General features: G+C 46.6%; 1 protein-coding gene across 1 annotated transcript in view; it reads left to right on the forward strand.

Annotated features, from left to right (window-relative positions):
- The window catches only part of LOC126215301 (trichohyalin-like), a 262572-nt gene that overhangs the window by 134370 nt on the left and 105346 nt on the right, over positions 1-22856 (forward strand). Inside the window, exons 12-13 of the mRNA XM_049941984.1 lie at positions 2773-2873; positions 11149-11357. Coding sequence (XP_049797941.1) covers positions 2773-2873; positions 11149-11357 — 310 coding nt within the window. The remainder of the gene's footprint in view (positions 1-2772; positions 2874-11148; positions 11358-22856) is intronic.

The following is a 22856-nucleotide window of genomic DNA, read 5'->3' on the forward strand; positions in this document are numbered from 1 at the left end:
ATACGAATGTAAAATGCTGTCTGTGCAGCTGGGCTGCTATGTAACGTGGCTGCTTTCACAGGTGGCCCGGCCTCTGGTGGGGTACGATAAGCCTGCGATGGGACTGCCGGGTGGGTGGGTCTCGCATCTGAGTCTCACAGAAGAGTACGATCCCGTCGGCAGGGGATTAGGGGTGGGAGTGGCACAGAGATGGACTAGGTTTTTGTCGAGCTCGGGTGGGCAGCAGAACACCACTTTGGTAGGGGCCGGAAGTATCTCGGATAGCGTGCCCCTCTTTTCGTGGCACGACGATAGATAATTAAAGTCTCTGAAGGATGTGGTTCAGTCGTTCCAGTCCGGGGTGATATTGCGTGACGTGGGAGGTGCTTCTTTTTGGTCGGTTCTTATTAGGGATGTGAGGATCAGGCACGTGTGAGGATATTGTGCAGGAAATCTGTTTGTGAATTAGGTCCCGAGGGTATTGCCTGTCTGTGAAGGCCTTCGTAAGGCCTTCAGCCTTCTGGGGGAGGGAGTTCTCATTGCTGCAGATGTACGTACCACAGGTGGCCAGACTGTACGGGAGGGATTTTTTGGTGCAAAAGCGGTGGCAGCTGTGGAACTGCGAGTACTGTCGGTGATCGGTGGGTTCGATGTGGACCGAGGTGTGGACGGAGTCGTCGGACAGGAGGCGGCTGACATCTGTCGAGGTGGTACGGTGGCCGGAAGAGGACCGGGTGAAATGGATGGGAGAGAAGGTGCTGCGGTTGTGGAGAAATGGGGATGAGATATCCTTGCCTCGGGTCCAAATTATAAAGATGTCACGAATAATTTGGGAAGCTAGGAATGTTTTCTCTAGGGAGCCCACGAAGAGGTCGGCAGAGGAGGGTGCCGTGCGGGTGCCCACGGCTGTGCCACGGATTTGGCTGTATGTGTGCCCCTCAAATGTGAAGTTGTTACGGGTCAGGATGCAGTCGGTTGGGTGGGTCCGGAACCTGCAGGGCACGGGGAGAGGTAGTGTCCGATCGCTGCAAGCCCGTCTGTACGAGGGATGTCGGTGTGTACGGTGGTCGCGTAAACGGTGACGAATAGGGATCTGGGAGGTAAGAGTGTGGGGCCGGTGGAGAGCCTGCGCAGGAAGTGGTCGGTATTTTCAATACGGGAAGGTAGGTTTTGGACAGTTAGTCGGAGATGTCGATCGACGGGGGCTCGGACTCTTTCGGTTGGGGCGCTGCAACTGGCCACATTGGGGAGCCCGGGATTGTTATGTTTGTGGATTTTGGGGAGCATATAGAAGGTGTGTGTGTGTAGAGTGGTGTCGGGGCGAGTAGGGAGATGGATTCAGGGAAAAGGCTCTGGGAAGGGGTTAAGGATTACAGCAGGGATCGGAGGTTACGTCTGATTTCTGGGATGGGATCACTCCGGCAGAGCTCGTAGGAGCAGGTGTCGGACAACTGGCGGAGGCCCTCTGCTAGGTAGTCACTCCAGTTCGTCAAAAGAGTGGCGGAACCTCCGTGTGCCGGGAGGATGATGAGGTCAGTAGCCGTTTTCAGGTTGTGTAGGGCAGTCCTTTCTTCTGTTGAAAGGTAGTTGTTCTTAGGGAGGAATGTGAGGAAGGATGCTGGGCCAGGTCGGAACTTAGGAGTTTCGGAAGGTGACCGGGGGACTGTTAGTCGGGAGTATGGGACGTTCACAGTCGGACAGCAGTAAAAATCGGGACGGGCAGGGATCGACAGTGGGATCGGATCGGCTTCGGTCGGAGGGGTCGGTGGCGTAGAAGTGTTTCCACTGCTGGGAATGGGAGGGGGAGAGGAGTTCCAACTGAACTACGTCCTTCGTCAGGGTTCTGATTATCTATCATCGTGCCCTGAAATGAGGGACGTCCTATCCAAAATACTTCCAGCCCTTACCAGAGTGGTGTTCTGCTGCCCACCTTCACTCACCACCAACCTAGTCCATCCCTGTGCCACTACCCCCCTCCCCCTGCCACAGGGTTCGTACCCGTGTGGAAGACCCGGATGCACGGCCTGCCCAGTCCACCCACCCAGCACCACCTACTCTCGCCCCGTCACAGACTTATCCTACCCCGTCGGAGAGCAGGCCGCCTGTGAAGGTAGCCGCGTTACATACCGGCACTGCTGCAATCACTGCTCAGCATTTTGCGTTGCTACGACAACGGACCCGACGACAACTAGAATGAACGGCCACCACTAAACTTGCCAAACATGAGGTGGACCGACCAGTGGCGCAACATTCAGCAGAGCACAACAGGCAAGATTTCAATGGATGCTTCACAACCTGCGCTATCTGGATCCTCCTCACCACCCACAAGCTTTCCTGAGCTGTTCAAATTTAAGTTATCCTTACGACAAAGAACTGGCAGTCGACTGATCACAATGTAAAGGGACAGGTGTGTGTGTGTGTGTGTGTGTGTGTGTTTCCTACAGCTAGAAAAAGGGGGAGCATCCCAAAAGTCTCCGTAGCTTTCGTTCTTGCGCCTTTCGACAACGCAGTGCTTCTGCCTTCCAGTCTGTCATCTTCTTTGTTCTTAAATAATTTGTAAATTTCAATAACTTTCCATAGATTACATTACTTTCTTCATCTGTATTATAAATGTCATCTTAAAACTCGCATAAGCTGTCAGTACTTGCTGTAGAAGCATATTTTTTTATGCATAACTGAACAGTGAGAACAACCGTTTTTGTACTTGGCCAGTGAGAAATTTTTAAATAAGTAACCAAGATCTAGTCTCTCAAACTGTCACCTGTTCTATTCCCCCCCTCTCCCGTGTTGCAGGGGCACACCGAGGCAAACGGCAGAGAGGAGTTCCTGAGGTTCCACGAGCAGGCTGTCGCGAAGGCGAAGCGGGAGCACGACGAGCGGGTCGCCGCGCTGCAGTACGTGTCGCCGCCTCCGCCCGTCCTGGCGGCGTCCGCTTTCGGACCGTGACACCTCGCGGGAGGAACTGCCGTTACCGGCAGGACCCCCGTCGTGCACCAGTTAGTGAGAGTGGAAAGCTGAGTGTACCCTGTGTGGTGAAGAGGGGTGGGTGGTGGACAGAGAGACAGGTCAGAAAACAAAAAATATTGGAAACTAAAAGTAAATGAAGGCAGGAATAGTTACTGAGAAGAAATGCCGACATCGAACAAATTGACACGAGTTAAGAGAACCGAGGACGCGTTCCCACCTGCGGAGCTCCGAGAAACTGTCTTCCGGGAGAAGAATCGAGATAGCGCACGAGGTGAAACGGGCGACGAGATGACGACCGACGTGTCACGCAGCGTGCTGTGCGACCAAATATTGCGTGTTGCCGGCGTACACCTTCTCGCCCTCTGCCTGTGCCCGTTCGTCCCGACCGATAACTGGTCGGTAGTCGAGGCCGAACGGCATTTACGTAATAGCTGGTATACGAGGTGGGCCGCATCACAGGTGGCTACCTCTCTGATAGTACAGGGCTGCTGTAGGTGGGTGCACAGTGGGGACAGGAGGAGCAAAGGGTCGGGCCTGACGAGGATATTGTGGAGACTGGCAATGCGACAAAACGCTATTCTACGTGTGGTGGGCAAAATGTCGGACGGAAAGACCTCATTTTAGGGCACGATTTTAAGAAGTATCGGAGTAATACATTCGAGTCGGGGATAGTACCGAGTCACAAATGGAGTACTCTGTAGTTGTTTTTTGAACATATCTACAGTACTGGGATCGGGTGTGACAGGCAGGGAAATCTGCTTTTAAACTAGTCTTCACATCCAGTGCAGGCTGAGGAGAGACCGGTGACATACTGCTGTAAAGAGAGGGCATCCGAGCAGATACATTTTCCTCAATTACCGAGGCAGTCGGGAGGGCACATCTGACGTGTGAAGTACGGCAACTGTCAGAATGCGAGTACTATTCTTTGTCAGTAGATTTAATGTGGACAGAATTGTGTAGCCGGCCTCCGGCGAGGACGAGGTCGACGTCGAGGAAAGTGGCACGGGATTTGAAATAGGACCGTGTGGAATCTAACTGGGTGAGTGTATTTCGAGATTCTGGGAATTTTAACAGGTCGACGTAACCGGGAGTCCGTACGGCGAAGGTGTTTCGGTGTATCTCGACCGAACCGGGAGCCGAATGCTTATTATATCGGGAGAACCCCCTCCGAGAGACCCGGGGAACGGTCTGCGTAGGAAGGAGCCTCTTTCCCCTCGGCTGTGCCCCTGATCTTTTTCTGCGTATGCCCCTCGAAGGTAAAGTAGTTGCTGATAAGTGTAAAGTTGATTGAGGTGAGCAGGACAGACATCATTAGTTTAGAACCGGGTGGGCACTGATGGGGGAAATGTTCAACAGCCGGCAGAGAGTGGACACGGGGAAGGTCAGTGTAGAGGCAGAGGTGTCAGTGGTGAAAAGCAAGTTGGGTGGTGGGCTCGGGATGGGCACAGATTTGAGCCTATCTAGGGAATGGACGGTATCTTAAATATAGAAAGTAAGTCTTTGTACTACAGGTTGCAGGCATTGATTAACTGACGCAGGTATATGAATTTTTTACCATTTTCCTGATCTTTTTTCTTGCTTTTCTTCGTTTTTTCCTCTCTTTTTGCCCCGTCTACTCCTTTTTTGCCACTCGCACCATCTGCAACTTTCCAGACCCTCCTCTCTTGCCGTGACGAATCCCGTCCTTTTAAAAACTTGCTCTTGCAGTATTGGAACTGAGGCTCCTTACACTTACCTGCCTAATCTGCAAGCTGTATGCAATTTCCATTACACCAGATTTCTCACCTTCTACAAAATCCTGCAGTAATCTGCCCCTCACATTTCCTCGGACGGTACCGTCTGCCGAGCCGATTACGAACTGTGATGACGGACCGGACTTCACCTCAAAATCTATCCCGGCTCCTCCTAAAATAACTCGACAGTGGCGTTTCCTTCTCTGTCCGTCTCCAGCTCCCTAAACGGCCACGGCCCTCGTTCCGCAAACCGAGCGCGGCCGACCTCCTCGACAGTCCGCAGCCGTCACCGCTGCCTCCCGATCGGCGGTAACTCGCTGTCACGAGAACCGGCCACCTTCTCGACCTCTCGACTGTGGCACTCTCTCTGTCGGAAGTATCTGTATTTTCCGAGGGTCTCACTTTCGGCCTCAAACCTGTATTTCATCGTGCAACTTCGGCGAAGGACGTACTTCCCTTCGCACTTAATGTGAATCGGAAATATCACTTCGGAACTCGATCGCAAAACCCTCCTGACGGCAGACGTGACACGGAACGCGGCCTCCGACAGTTCCCGCACGATTCGTCGTCACTACCTCAGAACCGTCACTCACGGGATTCCCGAGTATTCCTCACATCCGGCATTGCTTCGCAACCCTTCCTCGCGTCTCTACATTGTGACCCTAACTTGTCCTCTACAGAACTCCAGGCTCTACATTCCCTAAAAGCTGAAAAACTGATGACACCGTCATTATCCTCCCTGCAGACAAAAGATGTACCACTGTGGTGCTTGACAGAAGGAGTTGTTCGTGAAGGTCTATGCCAGCTGTCTGCCACCTCTATGTACAGCATCTGCCATCGAGGTTCTGTCCCCGTGACTGTCACGCAGTCCCTCCTCGTAACATTAGCCCCCACCCCCCATCCCTCCCCACCCCCACCCACCCCCTCCCGAAGGACTGACACCACGATCCACCCAAACCGTGCATCCCCACCTTTTAACCCTCTTCGTTGCAGCCACAAACCCAAACACTGTGGCTATCACACAGTTGCTGGCTTTGAAGCACCCACCGAACCTATATTTTCTTTGCAACCCACAGCACAAAGACTTGCTTCCTATATTAAAGATACCGACAGTTTCCTAGATCATCTGAAGCCTGTGCCCTTCCCGTTCCCACCACATAGCTCGCTTCTCACCACCGGTGCGATCTCCTCCTATACCGACATCCCCCACGTACGTGGTCTGTCTACTGCTCGACATTTCCTCAGTCGGTGCCCACCCGATTCTAAACAGACGGTGTCCTTCCCGTTCACCTTAATCGACTTCACACTTACCGGCAACTACTTTACCTTTGAGGTGCAGATGTAGAACAGATCAGGGTCACAGCCTTGGGGACCTGGGTGGCTCTTCCTATGCCAGTGTTTTCATTGGTCACTTGTACGGGCTGTCCTGGGATTTGTGAGCCTTCAGCCTCCGGTTTGGATTAGATACACTGACGATACCTTTGCCGTACGGACTCACGGTGAGGCTGACATCGTAAAATTTGCAGAGCCTACAAATTCTCCTCCTAAGTAAATTTCGCACGGTCCTATTCCGAATCGTGTGCCACTTTCCTCGATGTCAATCTCGTCCTCGTAGACGGTCGTCTACCTACGTCCGTTTAAATTCAACGTACTAACAAACGACAGTACTTACATTTCGACAGTATCCGTACTTTTTGTGTCCACGTCGCCTCTCGTACTGCCTCGGCATTCGAGGCAGACGTATCTGTTCGGACGCGGACTCTTTACGGCGACACTCCTCCGTTCTCGTCTCGGCCTCCACTGGACGTGGAGCCTAGTTTGAGAGCGGACTTAGTGGACTGTCACATCGGACCCCGGTAGTGCCTATTCCTCCGAAAGACGACTTTAGACTAAACGGTCTCGAATTTATTAATTGGCTACTCGGACGAGGCTACGACTTCCTTAAATTGTACTGTAAAATGAGGTCCACTCTGTCCGACGTATCGCCCGCCGCACGTAGAATAGCTTTACGTCGACGTCCCGATCTCTGCGATATCCTCGTCAGACCCTTTGCTCTTTCTGCACCGGTTTCCCTACCCTGCGGTTCCTACTCCTGTGACCGTTCCAACTGCGAGACTTGCCCTGTGCACCCTTCTGCCACCACCTGTACTAGTACTGCAACTGGCAAAAAATATAATTAGGGAGAGCGAACTGGGAAACGGTACGTCGTGTAGCAGCTGTCACGTAAACGCGGTCTCTACCACCGAGTTATCAGTCAGATAAATGGGTCGGATCGATTTTGGGGGGGAGACCGAACTGCGAGGTCGTCGGTCTCGTCGGATTAGGGAAGGACGGGGAAAGAAGTCGGCTGTGCCCTTTCGGGGGAACCGTCCCGGCATTTGCCTGAAGCGATTTAGGGAAATTGAGGAAAACCTGGATCGGGATGGCCGGACGTGGGATCGAACCGTCGCCCTCCCGAACGAGACTCCACCGTGCTGACTGCTGCGCCACCTCGCTCGTTCTAGGATATCTGAGTGTAGTCAGAGGGTGTATAAATATCCTGTCGCAGAGCACGTCAGTCGTGACCTCGGTACCTGTATCGCGGTACGTACTGTCTGGATTCTTTCACCGGTCACCAGTTTCTCTGAACCACCCTTGTTAATTTTTCTGGTGTGAACATTTGTTCTCAGTAAGTATTCCTTTCTTCACTCCCATTTAGTTTTCTTTATCTTTTATTTCCTGACCTGTCTGTTGCTGCTCACCTCGTGCCTCTACCACGTACAATGCACTTAACTATCCTCTCTTATTGACTTGTGTATCATATTTTGTCAGTAATCTCTGTCTGGCATATTACCCTGTCTTCTACCTTCAAGGTCTCAGGTTTTCAAATCTCGTTCAGTGCGGTCCGATCAGTCTTTTCTTCTCGTCCTGTCCGCTAAGTCTCCTCACCTGGGGTTCCGACCTGGGTTTCTGGGAAACTTTTCCGAGCTCTCACCTGCAAAAGAATATGTATTCGAGCCTTTGAAGAAGGGTAGCTCCATTTGGAGAAATCGTGAAACTGGGGACCATTGTAATCGTCGTCACTCTACTTTCCTTCCGAAGCCTGGCCGGAATAGGCTCTCGTCGCCGGCCTGCGCCGTGCCGGCCTTTCTACCTCTGCGGGACCCCTGCACTCCCCGACTGTGTCACGCCGCTTTCCTTCGTCTCGCTCTACGTTCGTTGCTCCTCACAGTTCCCTGCATCGTCTCTAATCGTCGCTCCTCACAGTTTCCTGCGTCACCTTTAATGCCTCGGTATGTGTCTTTACAACTTACCTCTTCCGTCACTCGAGTTGTGGCACGAAACCCTCGTCTCCAGTTGGATTCGGTGTCACCACATCATTTATCTGATCTACATGTCTAATCTCAAAGATTCTTCTGTAGCAGCATATTTGAAAAGCCTCTGTCGTCTTCCAGTGTGTACCGTCCGTCGTCCACTTTCCTCTTCCTTGTAAGGTTACGTTTGAAACAAATAATCAAAATTTATACTTTAGAAACTCGAATACATAGTATTTATGTCCCACAATGGTGTCATAACTGTGCATATATTTGAACAGACTGTGTAAGGAAACTCGCCCAGCTCTGTCGGTTGGCTCTCCCTGCCCGGTCCACCTACACCTCCGGCATTGTTTCCTGTTACATTTTCATGTTTCCACAGTTGGACTCCAGTTTGTATAATGTATGTATGACATTTATTGTATTTCATCCTCATGCAGACAGTTATTCTGGCTATGTTGAGACAGGCAGAGAGATGGTGACACACTCTGTGACTTTAGTGTCCATTCGGCTTATAGAGATCCACCTGTCTGCCTCCGACACCGTCGCACTTCTCCGAAATACGTAGCAGAAGGGATCGTTACTGGAGAAAAATCCTTTCTCTCGGACTCCGTTACGTAGCTGGGTTCTCCGAGTCCTTTCTTGTAGGAGTAAAGAGTCTTCGGCATAATTGCCTCCACTACATTGCACAACTAAATTGCATCTGCAGATTTAAAAGACGGATAATGACCTATTTCCTAAACTTACAATAATTTTGTCCCTTCTTTTTCAGTACACACATAATCCCAATAAAACTAAGAAACGTCCTTTCGCACCTGGCCTTTCTCTTTTCTCAAACTCTGTAGGTGGTGTGGTTGACCTGAATTTCTGTGTCTTGGAACCCCCCGTCATGATATTGCACTGCTGTTGCGTCCATGATTACATTTGTGTCCCATGCTGTTACTACTTTTTATTATTATTATTATCATCAGTAATAGTAGTATTAATAGCAACAACAACAGCAACAACAATAATAATATTGCTGTTAGTTCTTTATCACTATTGTTATTTTAAATGGTGTTAGTATATGGAAATGATCTATTCATGTATATTACTAGTGTTATTATTATCAAAGGTAAATTATTCAGAGTTGTGGGGCCACATATTTCTCTTCAAACTTTTGCAAGGCTCGATGTTCTAACTTCTCCCCTGGGATGTTCTTGCGTGTGGTAAATGTTGGTCCAGCTGGTGACACCGGAACCCTGAAAGAGTTGACAACAGAGGGTTCGAAATGTCGAGTTTTGGAGAAGTTTGGACAGGAACGAGAACTCGGAACATTTTACTTTCGACAGTGACAGACACAAAAGCCTGCATAATTATTATTGCTGTTTTTAATGTTAATAATTGAAGAAAGGATAACTTCTTCTTCTTCACGTGTTACGGTGTCTGTAGGACCTTGTGCAGTGCCTTCCTGGATTGCATTTCCTCGTCTCCTCCCAGAACCTCTTCATCCTTAAATTTCTACTCTCCTGCTCTTTTCCTGAGATCTTCAGTATCCTCTATCTTCTTTCTGTACCCATCTCTGTCAAATTTATATGCGTACGAGGGTTGTTTTTTAAGTAAGGGCCGTTTTTATTTTTAAATAAAGATACAAATACTTTTGTAAAAAAACTTTTATTTTCTGATTCTACACACTTTTACCTATTTTTCTTCATAGTTGCCTTGTTTATTTAAGCACTTGTCATACCGTACAACTAAGTTTGTAATTCCCTCTTCAGAGAATTCAGCCGCCTGCTCTGACAGCCAAGAGTTCACGGCCGCTTTCACTTCATCGTCGTCATTGAAGCGCTGCCCGCCAAGATGGTGTTTCAGGTCCCGGAAGAGGTGAAAATCGCTAGGAGCAAGGTCGGGGCTGTATGGTGCATGGTCCAAAACTTCCCAGCCGAAAGAATCAATCAAATCCCGAGTCTTTCAAGAGGTGTGAGGCCTAGCGTTATCGTGCAGGAGCAAAACTCCTTTTGTCAGCATGCCGCGCCTTTTGTTTTGAATTGCTCTGCGGAGCTTCTTTAGAGTTGCACAGTAGGCATCTGAGTTGATTGTCATTCCTCGTGGCATAAAGTCCACTAGCAAAACACCTTTTGTCAGCATGCCGTGCCTTTTGTTTTGAATTGCTCTGCAGAGCTTCTTTAGAGTTGCACAGTAGGCATCTGAGTTGATTGTCATTCCTCGTGGCATAAAGTCCACTAGCAAAACACCGCACCTGTCCCAGAACACAGTTGCCATAATCTTGCGCTTTGACAGCGTCTGTTTGGCTTTGACCTTGACGGGTGAGGTTGTGTGTCGCTATTCCATCAATTGTCGCTTATTTTCGGGAGTGATATGGGATACCCACGTTTCATCTCCAGTGACAATTTGACTCAACATGTCATCCCCTTCTTCCTCGTAACGAATCAAAAAGTCCAATGAAGTGGCAAACCTCTTCCCTTTGTGGTCCTCTGGGTACCCACCGAGAACACAGTTTCTGAAAGTTTAGGTTTTCAGACACAATTTTGTACAAAACCGATCTTGAAACTTGTGGAAATTCCAAAGAAAGAGTGGAAATTATGAATCTTCTGTCCTCACGAATCTTTGTTTCGACTGCAGTCACCAAATCAGCAGTGTTCACAGAGGGCCGGCCTGAGCGTTCTTCGTCAGGGATATTTTGACGGCCATTTTTAAACTCTCTAACCCATTGACGCACTTTACCTTCACTCGTTGCATTCGAGCCATAAACTTCTGTTAACTAATGATGAATTTCTGCAGCCGATAGGCTTCTCGCGGTCAAAAATCGTATCACTGACCGTATCTCACACGCGGCGGGCGATTCAATAATCGTAAACGTTATAAAGTTGCACAGCGATGCGTACACGTCAGCTACAGAGCTGCAACTTGCATCAGTGTGAACGGGAAGGATGCCGGCAAGTGGCGCGGTGGCTCGTTGCGGCGTCCACACTAACTACGGGACTGTACGCGCGAACGGCCCTTACTTAAAAAACGACCCTCGTATTACCTCGACGTTCCCAGTATGTCGAAGCCTCCGATCTCGTCAGGTCGAGTAAATAAATATTAAAGAGTCGGGTGACAATTTCTCAGACGGACGACACGTAGGGAGTTCACGAGACACGGAGGCCGGCGTGTGACGTCTGTACGTTTTGCAGGTGTCAGCTGGAGAAGGCCGCGGAGGAGTGCGACCGAGTGAAGCAGATGTACGTGGAGGTGTGCGGCTCGAAGGAGCTGCTGCTGCAGGGGGTGGAGCAGGAGCGCGCCGGCTGGGAGGCGGAGAGGGCGGAGCTGCGGCGCGAGGCCGCCCGGCTGCGGGCGCGCCTCGACCTGTACGCTGGGAGGGTCTCCCAGGAGATCGACAGGGGTGAGTAGGGGCACTGCCTGCCGCACTCCGGTACCTGCCGGGCGGACACTACGTCACTCGAAAGACGGAAGCGGTGCAGAGCCACCTCTACGGTGGGACCGAGCCGCTGTCTACTTCCTGCAGTTTGTAGGTGACACTCTGGACTAATTCTAACAGATATCTGCGGAGCGGAAGAAACGAGCTCTGTCCGCCGACTCGCAGCACGTCGGCAGCTCAGGGGTGAGAGGTGGTACGGAGAGAATGGAATGCGAGCTGCCGGCACGACACACGAGCTCTGTGCTTTGTATCTTCTCTTTGAAAGTAAAAACGGACTTAGAGGTGTAACGAATCTCACGGGATTTGTTAAATCGAAATTGGTAGGTTTGTATCGAATGAAGGTGTTTGTAGCTACTAATTCCATTCCAGATTCTCTAAACAATTCAGCAGTCAGTGTTAACCTTGTAATGTATTGATTTTTTTTTTTTTTTTTTTTTTAGTATTTGTGTTCCAGAAACTATTGTTTTTTATTAACAAGAAGCATCCTGTAAAGATTGACATTATTACATATAGCCATATAAAGATAACTTTGAAAGCTCAAAATTATGAATTACAAATTTCCTGAATATACTTGTGCACTGGACTTTGATCAGTGTATTCTGACACTTAGCCTTTTTTAGTTTTGTACAGATACGAAGTCAGACGACGTATTTCACGTCCGATTCCCTCAAACGGAAATCTCGGAAGAGCCTACCGGAGCACACTAGACATATTTATCTCTTACTGTTGGCGAGTACTCGTCAGTTATCTGATGAACGGTTATCACTTTCGGTCTCTGATGAAAGTCGTCGCGTCCTTCTCTCCAGTTTCTGGGCTGCTATGTTCGATGTCAGCTAGGGATCACTACAGTCGTCCATTTTCCGGAGCACTGCCTAACCGACAATACGGGACAGTGGCTGAAAACGCACATATTGCTGTCGAGTATTTGAAGCTGCAACAGTAAACACAATATTTCACGGCACCCACCTCGACTGAAACACGGCAGCTGGGATAGAAACTTAGGACGGAACACTCGCTAGCGGCCGAACGCGTAGCTGTTGGTGCTGGAATGGGTATAAGTGAGCTGTTTTTTTTTCCCCCACTGTCTGTTCGTAAGTTGTCTCAGGATTTTCAGTTTCTGTTAAATTAATAAAGGCTTAGGACTTTATGTTAAGGGATTAAAAAGAGGCAGTGCCAATGACACAGTGTGTCAATAGAAAGAATCGTTCAAATTTTAAACATTTATCAGCATATAATTTGCTGAATTGCAAGTGTGCACTGATCACTCTTATTACGTTCTCCACGTGTGTGTGCGACGTCAACGTCCTCATTACCGTCACTGCTGCCTGTCTGTAGCATTAATTATAATTTTGTTTCGAAAGGTGGTTCCGTCAGGAGCCACTTGCACCGCGAACGCCACACCGATATTAATAACAGTCAGAGCTTCGGCATGAGTCGTCGGAGTAGAAATCTTTATTTTTGTTGCAAATCAGTTTCAGTCACTGCTCGACCATTGTCAGTGCTGAAGATAAAACAAGAATAAATTGATCAGACTGCACTATAACATACTACATCTACCCAACTGTACAAGAAAGAAAATAGATCGTTTGCATCGACAGATCTAGTATTAAAGCCCCGTGGACTCATAAATACGATCTGTAAAGCTGCACTATCTGCACATATAAGTGGAGAGTACGTGTCACACCAAAGATACAAAAGCGACTGGGCCAGCTGCTCCTCTCTACTGATCGTTATTAAGAAACCTGTTATTAATGAAGATGGAAGATATAAGAAATATAGTATTTAATTAATGCACAAGTCATGAACATAAATGTAAAAATCTGTAGAATTCGTAGTGAAATCATAAAACTGACAACGCTCACACCTACTGGCGTATGTTGCAGGAACCACGTCCCGACATATGTTGTATCGCATGAACCCTAGTAGAAGATAGCATTGCAGCCATTATATGCATGTAATGCTGAAATAATTCCAGCAAAACCAAAAGAACTGGGTTACACTGTTGTGCCCTTTTACATTAAATTTTTTTATACTCGTACAATTCCAAATGCCTTTATGACAGACAATGTTTAAAATACAATTTAGGTATAAAAATACGCAACACCGTGTAAAAATTTTTTAAAAACCAAATTACAAATTCGTCATTATTCACATTTAGGTGGAGTGAATGTACCGTACCATCTGGCATTAATTTTGACACTCGTACATTTTTGAGTGACATATAAAAACCGTGTCGATATAAACGTGTATACAATGCTATCTGCAACTTTTTGTTTTAACCGGCATAGAAAATTTTCATAATCGTATTTAGATAAAGTTACATTAACATCATATATTGCCATCATGTGTTCTTGACATTTGAATCTGGAGAATGATTCCTCCTTTTACTGAAATTGAGATTTTAATCTAAAATATCTCATCACAGTTTGGTGTTATGAAATGTCTCATAAGTAAAAATAAAGGAAACATGGAGTAACACTGCACAGCCCTTGCAAACAGATTTTGTTCCGATACGGTCTTCTGCTGTAGTGGTACGTAAATCTTATTGCCCGTCCACTGCACAGACGGGTCTCATTTTTTGTAGTCGGTACTAGAAGTGATAGAAAGCAATCCCACAAGTGAATGATAGTGTTTTTCACTGACATCTGCTCATCGAGCAGCGTACACCTGGCCGACGTTTTACCACACTATGTATCTCCACCTCCTCGAGGAGATCGTGACATCTTCTTTTTAATCCCTTGCAACAATTTTAATTATGATGTCACGGGCAGTATTTACTATGTCACGGGCAGTATCAATCGAGTGTGCCACAAAACCATATTCGCCTCCTATATCACACCTATCCGATGTCACACGCTCGCAGAACCTCACTCGGAGCCTCCTTCCAGTCTGCCCGACACAAAAGGCGTGCTGGGCAAGATTTGAAGTAAGGTTCTGTAAGCAGTTCATCTCCTGATTTGACATAACAATTAAAATCGTTAAACAGGTGTGATAAAGGAAGATAGTGCAGCAACAAGTCAGTCAGATGTACACTGCTCAACGAGTACATGTCACTTTTCGGGGAGAGCTTCGCATCACTTCTGATACCGACTATAAAAAATGAGACCTGCCTGTACAGTGGACGGGCAATAAGGTTTACTCGATTCCCCTTATATCGTACCACTACAGCAGAAGACCGTATCGGAACAAAATCTGTTTGCAAGGGCTGTGCAGTGTTACTCCATGTTTCCTTTATTTTTACTTATGAGACATTTCATAACACCAAACTGTGATGAGATATTTTAGATTAAAATCTCAATTTCAGTAAAAGGAGGAATCATTCTCCAGATTCAAATGTCAAGAACACATGATGGCAATATATGATGTTAATGTAACTTTATCTAAATACAATTATGAAAATTTTCTATGCCGGTTAAAACAAAAAGTTGCAGATAGCATTGTATACACGTTTATATCGACACGGTTTTTATATGTCACTCAAAAATGTACGAGTGTCAAAATTAATGCCAGATGGTACGGTACATTCACTCCACCTAAATGTGAATAATGACGAATTTGTAATTTGGTTTTTAAAAAATTTTTACACGGTGTTGCGTATTTTTATACCTAAATTGTATTTTAAACATTGTCTGTCATAAAGGCATTTGGAATTGTACGAGTATAAAAAAATTTAATGTAAAAGGGCACAACAGTGTAACCCAGTTCTTTTGGTTTTGCTGGAATTATTTCAGCATTACATGCATATAATGTCTGCAATGCTATCTTCTACTAGGGTTCATCGTATACAAATGTCGGGACATGGTTCTTGCAACATACGCCAGAAGGTGTGAGTGTTGTCAGTTTTATGATTTCACTATTAATTCTACAGATTTTTACAGTTATGTTCATGATGTGTGCATGGATTAAATACTTTATTTCTTATATCTTCCATCTTAATTAATAACAGGTTTTTTAATAACGATCATTAAAGAGGGCGCAGTTGTGTCTGATGTTGCCAATGAGCATAGCTGCACAGGTAAGCAGCTGGCTTTGGTCTGACACATACTCTTCACTGACATGTGCAGATATTACAGTTTTACAGCTTGTATTTATGAGTCCACAGGGCTTTAATACTAGATATGTTGATGCAAACGATCTCATCTGTATGCTGTTCCGTATACAGTTGGCCAGATGTAGTATGTCGTAGTGCAGTCTGATCAATTTATTCTTGTTTTATCTTCAGCACTGATCGTGGTCAAGCAGTGATTGAAATTGATTTGCAACAGAAATAAAGATTTCTACTTCAAAGACCAACGCTGAACCGTCTTTTGTCATTAATTATAATTTTACCTGTTGTGAGTTCGACAACACTGAAACATCTCCAGTAATCTTCTTTCACTTGTTGAACATTGTTGCAGTATTTTTCTCCCACTCATGTGACTGGATTTTCCAATTATATTTTGGGTTAAGTGAAAGAAAATAATACTAATAATAATAATAATAATAATAATAATAGGAAAACTGAAAAGATTCCAGTTGAATGAAAAACGGCATTAATTCACCTGCTACATGAAAAGAGAGACAAACAAAGTGTCAATAATTACAGAGGAGTGTCACTTCTGCCATACAAAATATTATCAGAAATTCTCCTGAACAGAGTGGTAGATACTTTAGATAAACAACTGGGAGAATATCAGGGTGGTTTTCGGAAGGGAAGATACTGTGCAGAACAAATTTTTAACTTAAAGTCAATAATTCGCCATAGAATGTTAACCGGCAAACCAATAATAGTGTCATTTATTGATTTTGAGAAAGCGTTTGATTGTATAGACAGAGAAATAATAGATAAGGTCATTAGAGAATTTGGTGTTAAATTGAAATTAGCAAATTTATGAGAGAAGTATCTCAGCCATTTGAAATAAAAACTGGTGTTAGAGAAGGTGAAGGTTATCGCCTTTACTGTTTAATTGTGTTCTAGAAAAATTGTAAGGATCTGGAGTTTGGAGCTAAAAAAATCACAAAATTGAACCAATAACTCTGGGAAGGAAAACAAATGGAATCAAGGTAAACTCCTTGGCTGTTGTGAAAGATTTTGCAATACTTTCAGAAAATCTGACAGAAGCAATTATTCAGATGAACCTTCTGGAAAAAATTGCAAACAGAACTGGTCTCAAATTTTCAGCTGAAAAAACAAAATTCATGACAAATATAAAAAACGCACCAAAATTCGTAGAAACACAAATAGGTAAAATAGAGCAAGTAAATAAAGCTAAATATCTTGGAGAGACTATACAACAGAATAGACTAGAAAAATCTGCAATAAATGTAAGAATTAACAAAATGGAAAGAGCATATGGTTTGACCAAAAATATTTACAACAAGAAACGTATATCTAGAAAAACAAAACTAAAACACTACACCACAGTGATACGACCAGAATGTTTATACGGATCTGAATGTCTAACGATGAACTATAAGATGGACAGACTAGGGGTAGTGGAAAGAAGGATTATTAGAAAAATAATGGGTGCAAAAAAATCTGCAGATGATTGGAAAATAAGAAGTAATGAGGAGATCTACAAAAATATAGAGAAGAAATGTGAAGTAACGGCCAAACGAAGATTAACCTTTTTCGGACACCTCTACTGAATGGATGGAAATAGACTAACAAAACAAATACTCCTATATTTCTGGAAGAAGAAATTGACAATAGCACTTATTACAGAAGTAGGGGAAGATCTAGAAATAAACAACATCAAAGAATCAGAAATAGCAGAAAGAAACCATTTTAAAAATAAAATACTAAATTTGGAAGGTTTTCAAAGCAGAAGAAATAAAAAATCGGAAACAACATGGACAGAAGAAAGGAAGAGACTTCGTGGAGAGAAAATGAGGGAATACTGGAAAAATAGGAAACAACAACATAGAAAGAAGAGGAACTGAAGTTGTTAATGTGATCAGAAAGTGGGCTGCTGTTATACAGAGAATCTATATTTGCAACTGAGGTAAACTACACCAGGAGTTCCTTCAATAAATAATAGTATTTTTACATGTGGAAGTAGAATGTCCATTCTGGTCTGAGCTGCCAGAGATGGCGGTCACGTGTGCGTGACATGTGCTTGCTCGTTCGAATGAATATATATCTGTTTTTCCATTTCTGAAGAATGCTTTGGCCAAAAACTAAATGTGTAACTGTCTTTTTGTTGTGCCTGTGTACAACTCTAACGTGTCATCTTTAAAGTGAGTACCAATCTATCTTTTTCCTTGTACTGGTCATTTTAAAGTAATTCAGCCAGAGTGGGAGGCAGTGTCTAACTGAAAAATTTGAACTGAAATTTATGTCTTGTTGAGACAGAGCTGATGCTTGCTCCTGTGTATGTCATTGTTTGTCTCAGCTGAGAGAGAGGGTGGAGCTATTCTTTACCTTTGCGCTCCCACTCACAACATTTACCACTGTGTTAATTACTTCTCTATCTCCCCTCCATGAAGTACTGTTTCACCTTCTGTGAAAATTGAAAAGAGTAGCTGGTGCTGCCCGGAATCGTTTAGTAACTGCTTCACTACTCACCGAGAGACCTATTAATTTGTAACACGGCACAATTTCTTCACTGCAGCAGTATACGTGACATTCCGTATTATCGGTTCACTAATGTCGGCAGTGGGCAGACGTGAAATGTCAGTGTGCCGAAGTCGAACGACTACTGTCGATCGGGAACTGGGGTGCCCCGATTTGGGACATTCGAACAAGTAGTACTTCCAAGTAACTGGGCTCCAGTCGTAGACGTTTTCACTGCTCGCATACTTCAGTACTTCCGTCGGGCCACCGAGTTTTCACTGACGACGGTTAAGTGTCGTAGATACGATGTGGTATATCGACCTGACTACAGTTGGCCGTCAGGCGAGCAGACAGTCTGGTGAAAGAGGACACACTGACACTCGGGCAGCAGGCCGAGCACTGCACGGACTCCCTACAGTGTGTGTCGTGTTTGCAGTTTGATTTTGGCCGACAGACACGTAACCGTGAATGAACTGTCGGTCTTAATGGGAGTACGTGGAGAATAATAAGTGGTGTGTGCCCTGTGAATTCGAAGAATGTTAACTGGTGCTCACAGAGAGATGGGGAAGACAATGTGCAGTGAACTTTTGGATCGGTAAGAGGATTTGGCAGCTGACTTCCTCCCAAGAATTGTGGCGCGAAATGAAACACGACTGCTTCACTTCGAACTAGAGACAAAAAGTCGGTTGACGGAACTGCACTATTGTTGAAACTTGCCGAAGGAGAATAAATTGAAAACTGCACATCTCACGGGAAGTATCGGCTGCGGTGTTTTTTGACTCGGAAGAACTGTCGCTCGTGCCATCGCACGATACCGTCCGGTCACGTGTCTGTGACAAAACCGCCACCGAGATCTCGAAGCTTCAGTGGACGCCGCCAAAATGCTCACACTACGGGCCCGATCGAGCACTGTGTGATCGCCACCTCTTAGATTGATTGGCGACCCCTCTGTGGAACGAGACTGGCTCCCTCGTGAAGACCTCTAAACGGTGGTTCAAACGATCCGATCTCGTTTTGTATTGTGCAAGTATGCCAGCCTCAGTTCCACAGTCCTATAAGGCTGTCAAAAGAAAAATGACATTTCGCCTATCAAGAATGTATCAACATACTATAAATATCTCAAAAATAAGGGGAATATATATATATATATATATATATATATATATATATATATATATATATATATATATATATATATAGTGCATTTCTTTTTTAGTGACCTTCGTATTTCAAAGATAATTTTACTCCCAGTTTGATTTAAATTATTGGTGTCGAAGAGGATTCTCGATAGATTTTGACGAGACAGATACTTGTAGATCGGCCGCAGTGTGCCTCAGTTACTGACAAATATTATTGTACTTCCACCTTATAAAACATTCGGATATCTACATCTACTTCTCTCCATCATTACATCTATGTTAAAAGTGCCAAGCATTAGCAAACAAAAAAGGGTGGTACATAAGAGTAAGACCAGATAAAACGCTTCGGATACGTTCCACTAACATTGCAACAGAGCATCACATCAAACTGTGCTCGGTGTGTACTTAACAGCTCGGTAAATTTAATTTGTAGCTCGTGTGGTCTGTTTTCTGTGGTGAATGTGGAGAGCCGTACACAAGCTACAAGATAAATTAAAACAATTATCTGCACGAGTCACTTTTCTTTCTGTTAATTCGACAGTTGACAACCCTCGTCCTCACCTGTATCTACCGAAGCGTGCAAACTGTTGAAACCCTGTCTCGTATGATACGAAAAAATCAGCTTTCTAAGACAGCCATATGTGAATGGAATTATGTTGTTTGATTTATCCACCTCCTTTGTTCCACAAAATGTTTTTCTTCATTTTTTACTATAGTATTTCTGTTGTATTTTATAAGCCAGCCGAGGTTTGTCTCGCGTTCCTCACTGTCTGGCTCTCTGAATTCTGACTCTGCACATAGACAATCAGACTTAAGTCGAAAATAATTTAACTAGTACCTCCGGTCTGACTGTGAGTGCAGGCTACGCTCTCTGTCGGCACTGAAACTTCGGGACTAAAGAATGTCATTTAGGTTGTGATCTGTCACGTTTTTAAGTAATTAATAAAACTTTATATAAAACTGTGTCATTTATATGCAGGAGTATAACTGCTTCTCTTCTTCACAGTAATAATGTATCGCCTAGTGCTAGAATACACGGATGCACCCTACTGTGACAACTGAATGCCGGAGAGTGATATATGTCTGTAAGATTCTTAATTTACTCTAAATGAGAAATTATTTAATGTCGTCGAAAAATGGTTAATAGTGCAGCTGGAAGAGATTCGTAACCTGTGGCCACTACATTTGACTGAGCTGTTATTTCAGTGGCTGTTGTAAGGCTACTCATGTTATCGAACTGGTGCTTTTGCAAAGTCCAGTTGTCGATCACTGGGAGTTTGAGTAATTTTTGAATAAGTTTTGCACACCACCATTGAAATAGTTCTTCATTTTATACTTATTGTTTATCACTTTTCAAATTGATGGTGATCAGCTTGTATGTAGTAAACAATATACTGGTAACACAATGTGTTAGTAAAACAAATAAACTTCAATGAATGTGACATAATAAAACAAATGACTGTAATGCATTATTCACACTCAATACTATTAAATACCTAACAGATACATATAACAGTAGGTCTGCTTATATGTAGTAAACTTTGTACTGGTAACACAATGTGTTAGTAAACCACATAAATTTCAGTGAATCTAACATAGTAAAACAAATGGCTGTAATGCATCATTCATACTCAATACTGTTAGATACCAAACGGATACATATTACAGTACGTCCGTGCAGACTTCACTTGTCGACCGATTAACGTAGCAGCCGTAATAAATCACCGGTTAATGTAGCAACTGTAATCTTTGGAATGCCGAATGTGGATTGAGTAGCAAAGTGAGTGTGCTTAATGAAAGTAACTCTGAGACTGGCTAACATGAATCGTGAGTGGCAAATGTCTGTGGCTTTGCACACAGCATTTACCTAAAGCCCGTAGAACGTGCACTGTAAAATGTTAAATTACACAGTCATTACATTTTCTATAGTGACATAAAAATATAGAAAAAGTAGAGAATATTTGTTTCTATTAGGCACAAACTTTTATTAAAATAACACTTGATTACATATCTTTTATACTGATATACACGATAAGTCCTATTTTGTGTTGCAGAACTTTGGATGTACACTAATTTTCCTGGGATTTAGAAACGGTGCCAAGATCTGCTAGAAACTGTAGTAGTTCACAAACTAGCACGTTAAACTAGTAAAATTACAACAACGATACGAGAAGGACCACCGATTGCTACTCGCCAGATAAGAAGCAGGAAGCCCCTCTTCCTTTGCCCCTCTTCCTTTGCCCCTCTTCCTTTGCCCCCCCTCTTCCTGTGGCCCCCCCTCTTCCTTTGCCCCTCTTCCTGTGGCCCCTCCCCTCTTCCTGTGGCCCCCCCTCTTCCTGTGGCCCCCCCTCTTCCTGTGGCCCCCCTCTTCCTGTGGCCCCCCTCTTCCTGTGCCCCCCCTCTTCCTGTGGCCCCCCCTCTTCCTGTGGCCCCCCCTCTTCCTGTGGCCCCCCCTCTTCCTGTGGCCCCCCTCTTCCTGTGGCCCCCCCTCTTCCTGTGGCCCCCCCTCTTCCTGTGGCCCCCCCTCTTCCTGTGGCCCCCCTCCTCTTCCTGTGGCCCCCCTCCTCTTCCTGTGGCCCCCCTCCTCTTCCTGTGGCCCCCCTCCTCTTCCTGTGGCCCCCCTCCTCTTCCTGTGGCCACCCTCCTCTTCCTGTGGCCCCCCTCCTCTTCCTGAGGCCCCCTCCTCTTCCTGTGGCCCCCCCTCCTCTTCCTGTGGCCCCCCTCCTCTTCCTGTGGCCCCCCCTCCTCTTCCTGTGGCCCACCCTCCTCTTCCTGTGGCCCCCCTCCTCTTCCTGTGGCCCCCCTCCTCTTCCTGTGGCCCCCCTCCTCTTCCAGTGGCCCCCCCTCCTCTTCCTGTGGCCCCCCCTCCTCTTCCTGTGGCCCCCCCTCCTCTTCCTGTGGCCCCCCTCCTCTTCCTGTGGCCCCCCCTCCTCTTCCTGTGGCCCCCCTCCTCTTCCTGTGGCCGCCCTCCTCTTCCTGTGGCCCCCCCTCTTCTTCCTGTGGCCCCCCCTCTTCTTCCTGTGGCCCCCCCTCTTCTTCCTGTGGCCCCCCTCCTCTTCCTGTGGCCCCCCTCCTCTTCCTGTGGCCCCCCTCCTCTTCCTGTGGCCCCCCTCCTCTTCCTGTGGCCCCCCTCCTCTTCCTGTGGCCCCCCTCCTCTTCCTGTGGCCCCTCTCCTCTTCCTGTGGCCCCTCTCCTCTTCCTGTGGCCCCCCTCCTCTTCCTGTGGCCCCCCTCCTCTTCCTGTGCCCCCCTCCTCTTCCTGTGCCCCCCTCCTCTTCCTGTGCCCCCCTCCTCTTCCTGTGCCCCCCCTCCTCTTCCTGTGCCCCCCCTCCTCTTCCTGTGCCCCCCCTCCTCTTCCTGTGCCTCCCCTCCTCTTCCTGTGCCTCCCCTCCTCTTCCTGTGGCCCCCCTCCTCTTCCTGTGGCCCCCCCCCTCTTGCTGTGCCCCCCTCCTCTTGCTGTGCCCCCCTCCTCTTGCTGTGCCCCCCCTCCTCTTGCTGTGCCCCCCCTCCTCTTGCTGTGCCCCACTCCTCTTGCTGTGCCCCCCCTCCTCTTGCTGTGGCCCGCCCCCCTCTTGCTGTGGCCCGCCCCCCTCTTGCTGTGGCCCCGCCCCCCTCTTGCTGTGGCCCCGCCCCCCTCTTGCTGTGGCCCCGCCCCCCACTTGCTGTGGCCCCGCCCCCCTCTTGCTGTGGCCCCGCCCCCCTCTTGCTGTGGCCCCGCCCCCCTCTTGCTGTGGCCCCGCCCCCCTCTTGCTGTGGCCCCGCCCCCCTCTTGCTGTGGCCCCGCCCCCCT

This window comes from Schistocerca nitens, chromosome 12, assembly GCF_023898315.1.
Source record: "Schistocerca nitens isolate TAMUIC-IGC-003100 chromosome 12, iqSchNite1.1, whole genome shotgun sequence".
NCBI lineage: Eukaryota > Metazoa > Arthropoda > Insecta > Orthoptera > Acrididae > Schistocerca > Schistocerca nitens.